Source organism: Rattus norvegicus, chromosome 1 (assembly GCF_021556685.1).
Source record: "Rattus norvegicus strain SHRSP/BbbUtx chromosome 1, alternate assembly SHRSP_T2T, whole genome shotgun sequence".
In the NCBI taxonomy this organism is placed as follows: domain Eukaryota; kingdom Metazoa; phylum Chordata; class Mammalia; order Rodentia; family Muridae; genus Rattus; species Rattus norvegicus.
This window is the reverse complement of record NC_141534.1, coordinates 170,418,905-170,428,288: the sequence shown is the minus strand read 5'-3', so window position 1 is coordinate 170,428,288 and position 9,384 is coordinate 170,418,905. Positions and strand designations below refer to the sequence as shown.

Sequence of the window (9,384 nt, the reverse complement as noted above, 5' to 3'; positions counted from 1 at the left end):
GGGGGAGGGGGTTGGGGTTTCATGGAAGGGAGATTGGATTGGGGATAACTTATGCATTGTAAATAAATAAAATGATTAATAAATAAAAGGGAGAAATAAATGTAATAATGTATAATTTTTAATCAATTACACTTTGTTATTTTATATTTGAAGTGCAATAAATTGTCACAATGGTTATGTGTGCAGTGGTCCTGTTAGTTGCAGTAGATAATGTGTCCACACTGGTGATTACTACCTCATGCTTGTACAGGATCTTTCCCCTTTTCAAGATGATTTGTCAAGTCAAATGAAGGGGTTGATAACACTGTTTCCACTATAGTCTCTTTTTCTCTATACACTGACCAGTTGTAGGTCTGTATATTAAATGCCGTGTGTCTACTCCAAAAAGAAAGCTTCTCCAATGAGGGTTTAGAGATGAACTAACTGATGATTATTAAGATAAGAATTTTGTGATGAATCACTGAATACCTTGTTTATTAAACAGAAATGCAGTATTAGTTTCTCCCCTAGGACCTAGGATCTAACTAGCCACCAGTTTTGACACCAGTTTATGGTGCATGGCAGAAGTTCTGTCTTGGGGGAGCGGACCTTAAACCTAGTTAAGAAGGTTTTTGGTTACCTCTGTATTATTTGTTATACTAGTGTGCTTAACTCACCAGGGCTGTGTTAGAATAGCTAACAGCTTTTGCAGCCGGGTGATATGGTGATTGCTCTTCCAGTGGTATACACAGAACCTCCCAGCACTATGAGGACCATTTCTAAGTATATTCTACATATATTAAAAAACCATGGCAATTGTCTTTTAAATTTTTATTTCCCTTAAGACATGCCTTTCCTTTTTCAACAAATGCCTAAAAACGGAAAAATCTTTTGACATACTCAGCATGTCTTCACTATAAAGTTTATATACATATATGCGTACATAATGATAATTAAATTAGGTGAAGTTGTAGGTTTGAGACAAAGAAAGAACAGCATATGAGGAGTTAGATGAATGGAAAAATGTATATTATACATATAAGAAATTCTCAAAATTAAATTAACAAACAAAAACTGATAAGGTGCTACTGAGATGGGGCAGCAGGTAAGAGTCTTTGCAAGTCTTACACAGGACATAGGTTTAACACCTATATTGTAAGGTTCACTATTATCATCTGTAACTCCAGAGTATCTGAGGCCCAATTGTGGCCTCTGCAGGCATACACATATATGTAGCAAATAAGAAGAAACATCTACCTATGTCCACATAGGGAGCCATAAATAAAAATATTTTTAAAGTTCAGAAGAAACTAGAATGTCAGCATACCAAAGAATACACACTGCTGTCTAGCTTGCTATTATACAGTTACTACATAAACAACTACAGTTGCTATGAATTAATGAAAGCAGTGGTCCTATCATTGTATAGAAGACACTGGAATTCCTGAGGTAGAGAGAGCTGAACTTTCAGAAGTCTGGACAATCCTCAGAGCTCAAAGAAGACCAACACTTCTTCTCACATTCCTGGATGAAGAGGAACCCACTTAGAGCCCTCTGGACAAAAGAACCTAGGAGTAGTCAGGACAGGATCCTTCCAGTCTCTGCCTATGACCAGAGACAAAAGCCAGTCTTCAGGAGATTTACACATCTAAGAGCAGAGGTAAGACAACCACATCTGCTCAGGGGGACCTGTCTGGAGCCCTCAGCACACAGGAACCCAGAAACAGTCTGGGATCCTTCTGGTTTCTGCCAGAACCTGAAGCTGACCTTGTGACACAGCTCTCTGTACCCAGATTCTGCTGGGAGAAAGCCTGTCTCCAGGAATTCTGACACGAAGGCATACAGGAGGGTCAAATCTCTGTCAGAGACAGTAAGACTAGCGAACAGAAGAGGCAACCAGATGGTGAGTGGCAAGGGCAGGAACATAATCAACAGAAACCAATAATGTTTGGCATCATCAGAGCCCAGTTATCCCAGAAAAGCACATAATAGATATCCCAACACACCGGTAAAGCAAGATTTAGATTTAAAATCTCATCTCATGATGATGATAGAGGACTTTAAGAAGGACATAAATAACTCCCTTAAAGAAATACAGGACAACACAGGTAAACAAGTAGAAGCCCTTAAAGAGGAAACACAAAAATCCCTTAAAGAATTACAGGAAAACAAGCAAACAGGTGACAGGGTTGAACAAAATCAATCGAGGTCTAACAATGGAAATATAAACAATAAAGAAGTCACAAAGGGAGACAACCCTGGAGATAGAAAACCTAGGAATGAGATTAGGAGTCATTAGCACAAGCATCACCAACAGAATAAAACAGATAGAATACAGAATCTGAGGGGCAGAAGATACCAGAGAAACCATTGACACAACCATCAAAAATACTGTTAAATACAAAAGTCCCCAACCCAAAATATCCAGGAAATCCAGGACACAATGAGGAAATCAAACCTAAGAATAACAGGCATAGAAGAGAGCAAAGATTCCCAAATTAAAGAGCCAATAAATATATTCAGCAAAATTATACAAGAAAATATGCCTAACCTAAAGAAAGAGATGCCCATAAACATACAAGAAGCTTATACAACTCTAAATAGATTGGACCAGAAAAGAATTTCCTCCCGTCACATAATAGTCAAAACACCAAATTAACAAAACAAAGAAAGAATATTAAAAGCAGTAAGGGGAAAATGTCAGGTAACATAAAGACAGACCTATCAAAATTATAGCAGATCAGACCAGAGATTATGAAAGCCAGAAGTTCTTGGGCAGAGTGATACAGATCCTAAGAGAACACAAATACCAGCCCAGGCTACAATATCCAGCAAAACTCAATTAACATAGATGGAGAAACCAAGATAGTCCATGACTAGACCAAATTTACATAGTATCTCTCAACAAATCTAGCCCTACAAAAGATAATAGATGGAAAACTCCAACACAGGCAGGGAAACTACACCCCAGAAAGAGCAAGAAAGTAATCTTCTTGCAACAAAACCAAAAGAAGAGAACCACACAAACATAATTCCACGACGAACAACAAAAATGATAGGAAAAAAACAATCACTATTGTTTAATGTCTCTTCATATCAATGGACTCAATTCCCAAATAAAAAGACATAGACTAACAGACTGGATGTCAGCGCCTGCGCGGCCAGTGTATGAATATTGGACTTAGGTCTGCGGGATTGAAATAAATCAAGTACAAGGATCACCAGTTTTCAGCAAGTGCCAGAAAGGCTTTACTGAGATCTCCTTATATACCAGGTGAAAATCCCCAAACAGGAAAACAGGAAAAGTCAGTGTGGTAAAAGTTCTGGCCCAATCAAGGGCATAAACAACTTCTTAACAACAACAAGCAGGAAGGCTCAGTGGGGAGGAAAGGTGCCATGGAGAATCCCAGCCCCAAATCAGGGGCTAAGAGCAGCTGCCAAGGGTGTAAACAATTTCTTGCTATAGCAGGCTAAAAAGGCTCAGTGAGGGGAGAAGGAAACACCAAGTTAGGGCCCAACAAATGTTTATGTAAAAAGGACCCAGGATTTTGGTGCATACAGGAAACACACTTCAATGACAAAAACAGACACTACCTCACAGTAAAAGGCTGGGAAAAATTCCATGTATATGGTCCCAAGAAACAGGCTGAAGTGGCAATTGTAATATCCAATAAAATCAACTTTCAACCAAAAGTTATCAAGAAGGATAAGGAAGTTTAAAACTAGATAAAATGAATCAAATAGAAGAGAAAGTGGGAAAGAACCTCAAGCACATTGGCACAGGGGAATTTCCTGAACAGAACACCAATGGCTTATGCTCTAAGAATTACAACTGAAAAATGGGACCTCATAAAATTGAAAAGCTCCTGTAAGATGAAGGACACTGTCAATAGACCAAATAGCAATCCCCAGATTGGGAAAGATCTTTCATCAACCCTACTTATATCCAATAGAGGACTAACATCTAAAATATGCAAAGAACTCAAGAAGTTCCACTCCAGACAAACAACCCTATTTAAATATGGGGTACAGAGCTATACAGAGAATTCTCCCCTGAGGAATCTCAAATGGCTGAGGAGCACTTAAAGAAATATTCATCATCCTTAACATCCTTAGTCATCAGAAGAATGCAAATCAAAACAACTCTGAGACTCCACTTTACACCAGTCAGAATGGCTAAGATCAAAAACTCAGGTCAGCACAGGTGTTAGCACATCTGGGGAGAAAGAGAAGCACTCCTCCATTGCTGGTGGAAATGCAGGCTGGTACAAACACTCTGGAAATCATGCTGGCACTTCCGCAGAAAATTAAAAATAGTTCTACTTGAGGACACATCTATACCACTCCTGGGCGTACAGTCAAAAGATAACACAAAGTATAACAAGGACACATGCTCCACTGTGTTTATATCAGCCTTATTTATAATTATCAGAAACTGGAAACAACCAAGATATCCCTCAATAGAAGAATGGATCCAGAAAATGTGGTGCATTTCAAGTAGAGTACTACTCAACTATTAAATACATGACTTCATGTAATTCACAGGAAAATGGATGGAACTTGAAAACATCCTCAGTGAGGTAAACCAGCCTCTCTCTCTCTCTCTCTCTCTCTCTCTCTCTCTCTCTCTCTCTCTCTCTCTCTCTCACACACACACACACACACACACACACACACACACACACACACACACACACACAAGCTTGGAGCTTGGAATTCCCATGATAGAACTCACAGATTATATGAAACCCAAGAAGACCACCACAGCAAAATGTGGATGCAACAGACCTACTCAGAAGGTTGAAGAAAATAATCTATGGAAATAAAGGGAAACAGGGATCTGGGAGGGAGAGAGGAGAGGGACAAAAAAATCAGGGCTGGTTCAGATATGAGAGATGGGGATAACTACAGAAGGTAGAAATTTGAAAGGAAGTGTGTAGCAGTTGGGGAGGGTGAACAGGTGTAGCCACTAGAAAGTCCCAGATGCCAAGGACCCAAGTGGTTTCCAGGACACAACAGGGAGGACAATAGGTAAAAATAACCTACAAAGGGAAATTAGTACCTTTAGAGAAAATATCCAGTAGACAGGAATGGCTCCCATTTGAGGGATGTGTCCACACACCCAAGTCAAAAATATTAATCCAGAATTTATCCTGTCAAAAAGAAATGTGGGGACAAAGAGTGGAGCAGAGACTGAAGGAAAGGCCATCCAGAGACTGCCTCACTTATAGATCCATCACATCCACCCTGACACTATTGCTGATGCCAAGAAGTGCTTCCTAACAGGAGCCTGGTACAACTGTCCCCTGAGAGGCTCTACCAGAGCCTCACCAATACAGATGCAATTGTTTATAGCCAAACATTGTATTGAGAGCAGAGACCCCTATGGAGAAGTAGGTCAAGGACTTTAGGAGCTGAAGGGTTTTTGCAACCCCATAAGAAGAAAACAATATAAACCAACAAGACACCATCCAACAAAGATACCAGCCACTAAACCACCAGCCCAATGGTATCCGGGGTTGGGGGTACCCATGGCTCTAGCTGTATATATAGCAGAGGACTGCCTTATCTGGCAGTCTTATCTGTGAGGGGAGCCCCTTGGTCCTCTGGATGCTCTATGACCTCAGAATAGGGCAATGCTAGGGCTCTGAGGAAGCAGTGGGTGGGCAGATGGAGGAATACCATCTTAGAGGCAGGGGGAGGGGAGAGGAGATTGGGGACTTGTGGAGGGGAAACTGGTCAGAAAGGCAACATTTGAAATGCAAATAAATAAAATAACCAATAAAAATTGAAAAAGTTCACACATACATCTATCCTTTCTCTCTTCAATATTTGTGGCCTCACTTTTAATAACTGTTTACAAAGCTATGTGCATATGTATCTATGTGTAGAGTTATAATAAGAGGTTCTCATCAATATAATGTTATTTTTATGTATAATTTCAAGAATGGTCATTTGGCATTTTGTGCCAAATGGTACAATTTTATTTTCTTTCACATTATACTATATTTATTAATTTATTATATTTATATATATTATGTTATATTTATGAGCTAATAAAAAATTTTAAAAACAATTAGCTAAGATTTCAACTATCTTTAGTCATGAGCTACATTTTTGTGCTTACATTTTTATCTCATATACATTGCATCGATAAATGCACCAAAAATAAAAGGTGATCCAATGAATTTATTCTATGGCATTTAACTATGAATTTAGTTATAATAAATAACTCTAAATAATTCTGTCTCTTAATAAACATAGTTTATGCTAAGTACAGGACCTCTTCTTTGTTGTTTTACTATGTCAATTCTCAGGGTCAATAAACCTCAGTTGAGAAAAGAGGAAAACTTTTGAAGCTCATAGAAATGACTTTGATTATTACTAAACAAAATCTCTCATCTTCTAACTGGCATACAACTCCTCCTTAACTTTTCCCTTAATAATTTAAAATGCACATTGAAAAGCCATAACACATTTTCAGAGAAAATTTAACTTTGTACATAATACATACTCAATTCCCGATTTTTATCCATGTGTACAGATTCTTTACAGTAGTACACTGAGGCAATAATTTTGAATCAATTCATTTTATTCCTTTCTTTTTGAGACTTCTCCGTTATATATTTGAAAATTCTACAGAAATTTCATATTATGTCTTTGTCTCTTTAGAGAAACTCATGGTGTGGTAAAGTTCTGTCAGCATACTGCTACAACACCTTCAACCAGCAGGATTCTCCTCAACAGGTTGTAGGAAGGTTTAGTAGCCTCTACACAGTTTCTATTACATCCTTTATATATGGTTGCTTTTCCTTTCTCTCGCTTGTGCGGTAACATCTATCATCTAAGTCTGATACTTCATTGATAACTAGGAGTATATTAAATAATCAAGACCTAAGAATGTTTGCTGATTTTCTTCACACAGACAAGCCTTCTAATTCCTTGCACTTCAATATCGCAGAAGAATTGAGTTTAAAGTTTTTATAGAGCACCACATATCTGCTTCAATATTCTTGTTTCAAGTAAAGTTGTATTGTCTACCGTTACTGATTGTCCGGATGTTGAGGGAACAATGAAGCAGCTAAAATTACTCCTCTAGTGAAAGGAAGAAAAATGCTCAGTGATGACTTTCTTAACAAAGACATAAATAAAAAACAAAATGTTTTAAAAGGATCAGAGGAGATTGAACCAAAAGATGATACTTTTATTTATTGCAGGATATATACTGTTTGCTCATAGGCTAGGTTGCAGAAAGCTAGTGTATATGACCACAGCTGCTCAGAATTATTCTGAGGGAAGGATTGCAGTGTCAGTATTCAAACAACTACATATGAAACTGAACCTGAAATCATTGCATTTATTTTCTCAGAAGTCTGTCACTAAATATGTACTGTACATGAGAAATAGGCAGAAAGATATGTCATGATGGGAAATACGTGCATATTCTGAACAAATTTGTGAAATGTACGGATACTGAAGGAAGTAATAGTTTAGACATTGCTCATGTAAAATTAAAGGCAGAGAATGAACACAAAAACATTAAAACACACCATAAATATGTTCTATAAAAAATAACATAAAAGAGAAATAGCATCATAAAATAGCAGTGAGGCAAGTGTTAGTTAATATCCCATTATTTTATAAGATATAGTCTTCCATCCCAAATGTTACCTAAATGGTTTACCCTTCAGTAGTTTTCAAGTGTGAGAAGAGACTCAGCACTCGGTCCCGAATCTGTTTGGTCTTGACACCATACACCAAGGGATTGACTGTGGGGGGCACTAGAAGGTACATGCTTGCCAAGATGATATGGACACTTGGAGACACATGCTTGCCAAAGCGATGCGTTAGGAAACTAAACAGGGCAGGTGTATAGAAGGCAAGAATAGTGCAGACATGTGCAGCACAGGTGCCCAGGGCCTTAGAGCGGGCATTCTGGGAAGACAGCCGGAACACTGCTTGGAGAATTTTTATGTAAGATGTGGCTATGAGCCATATGTCCAATATTGTTACTGAAAAGGCCACTGAGATTCCATATGCTCTGTTAATGAGAGTGTTAGCACTGGCTAACTTCACCACAGCCATATGCTCACAGTAGGCGTGAGGGATTATATAGTTGGTGTAGTAAGGCAGCCTCTTAATGAGTAGAGGACCTGGAAAAGCCATTAACACAGCTCGGCTCAAGCCAACTACACCCAGTTTAATAACCATGGTTGTTGTGAGGATGGTTGAGTAGTGCAGTGGGATGCAAATGGCCACGAAGCGATCAAAGGCCATGGCCACCAGGATGGCTGACTCAAAGATGCAAAGCATGTGGATAAAATACATTTGTGTTAGACAGACATCAAACTCAATCCAGTGTTCATTAAACCAGAATATATCAAGCATTTTCAAGGATGTGGAACAAGTAAGAAAAATGTCATTCATTCCCAGCATGCAAAGGAAGAAATACATAGGCTGGTGGAGGCTTGGTTCTACTTTGATAGTAGCAATGACTATGCTGTTCCCCAGTAGTGTCAGGACAAACAGGAGACAAACAGGGATGCTGATCAAGGAGTGAAATTTTTCCAAGCCAGGAATACCAACCAGATAGAAAAATGAAATATAGTGATGTGTTGTATTATTTACCATGTTAAAACTAAGGATGTTACAAGCATACTGTATATTAACCGGGATAATTTCCCTAACTGAGAGCTAACATTGCAGAGTCTTTATTCAGTGTATTTATGTGTTGAATATAGAATTTCTAGCCTATGTCTCCAAAATGTCATCCTGTGCAGCATCACCAACCTTATCTGCAAAAGAAAAGATTACATATTTTATTTTAGGTTTTGTTAGGTGATTTTATGAAATCAAGATCCAATTAAACCTTACAGTAAATTCTTCATGTTTGTATAGAAAGTAAAGCTATGAAAAGAAGAGTATATTGCCTTTAACCAATGATTATTGAGGCAATGAAATAAAAGTTGGGGATATAAGTCATACAAATGCTTCAACATTATTTTATCATTTTAATATTTTGCTGTTATTCTTTGTTATCATAATAAATAGTTCATCATTCATATAAGATATAATAAGGACCAAGAACACCAAATTACATACAATAATTTCTTTAATGTCCATCAACATCAAATTTATACATTTTATATTTTCAAGGAGGAAATATAAAAAGTTTCAAATCTTCTTAATTGTTTCCTTTTTCAGAATTGGGCAGTCCTTCCTTTAGCAAAGTAGAAAAAGATTCCATGTACAGAGCTATTTGATTTTAAGACACTGAAATCTTAAATCAACACAAAAATGAGACCAAGGTTGGTTGGTGATATATGGAAAGTACTTGCCTAGGAAATAGGAAGACGGAGAGGACTTGCTTGAATGATTGTTGATGAGCTGCCTTCAGGGCAACAC

The 9,384-nt window shown here is 37.9% G+C and overlaps 1 protein-coding gene across 1 annotated transcript; it reads right to left on the bottom strand.

Moving 5' to 3' along the window:
• Nucleotides 1-7,659: 7,659 nt before the first annotated feature.
• Or52ae7 (olfactory receptor family 52 subfamily AE member 7) lies at nucleotides 7,660-8,610 on the bottom strand. Its single transcript, NM_001000144.1, has one exon. The coding sequence runs from the start codon at nucleotides 8,608-8,610 to the stop codon at nucleotides 7,660-7,662; it is 951 nt and encodes a 316-aa protein (NP_001000144.1).
• Between the last annotated feature and the right edge of the window lie 774 nt (nucleotides 8,611-9,384).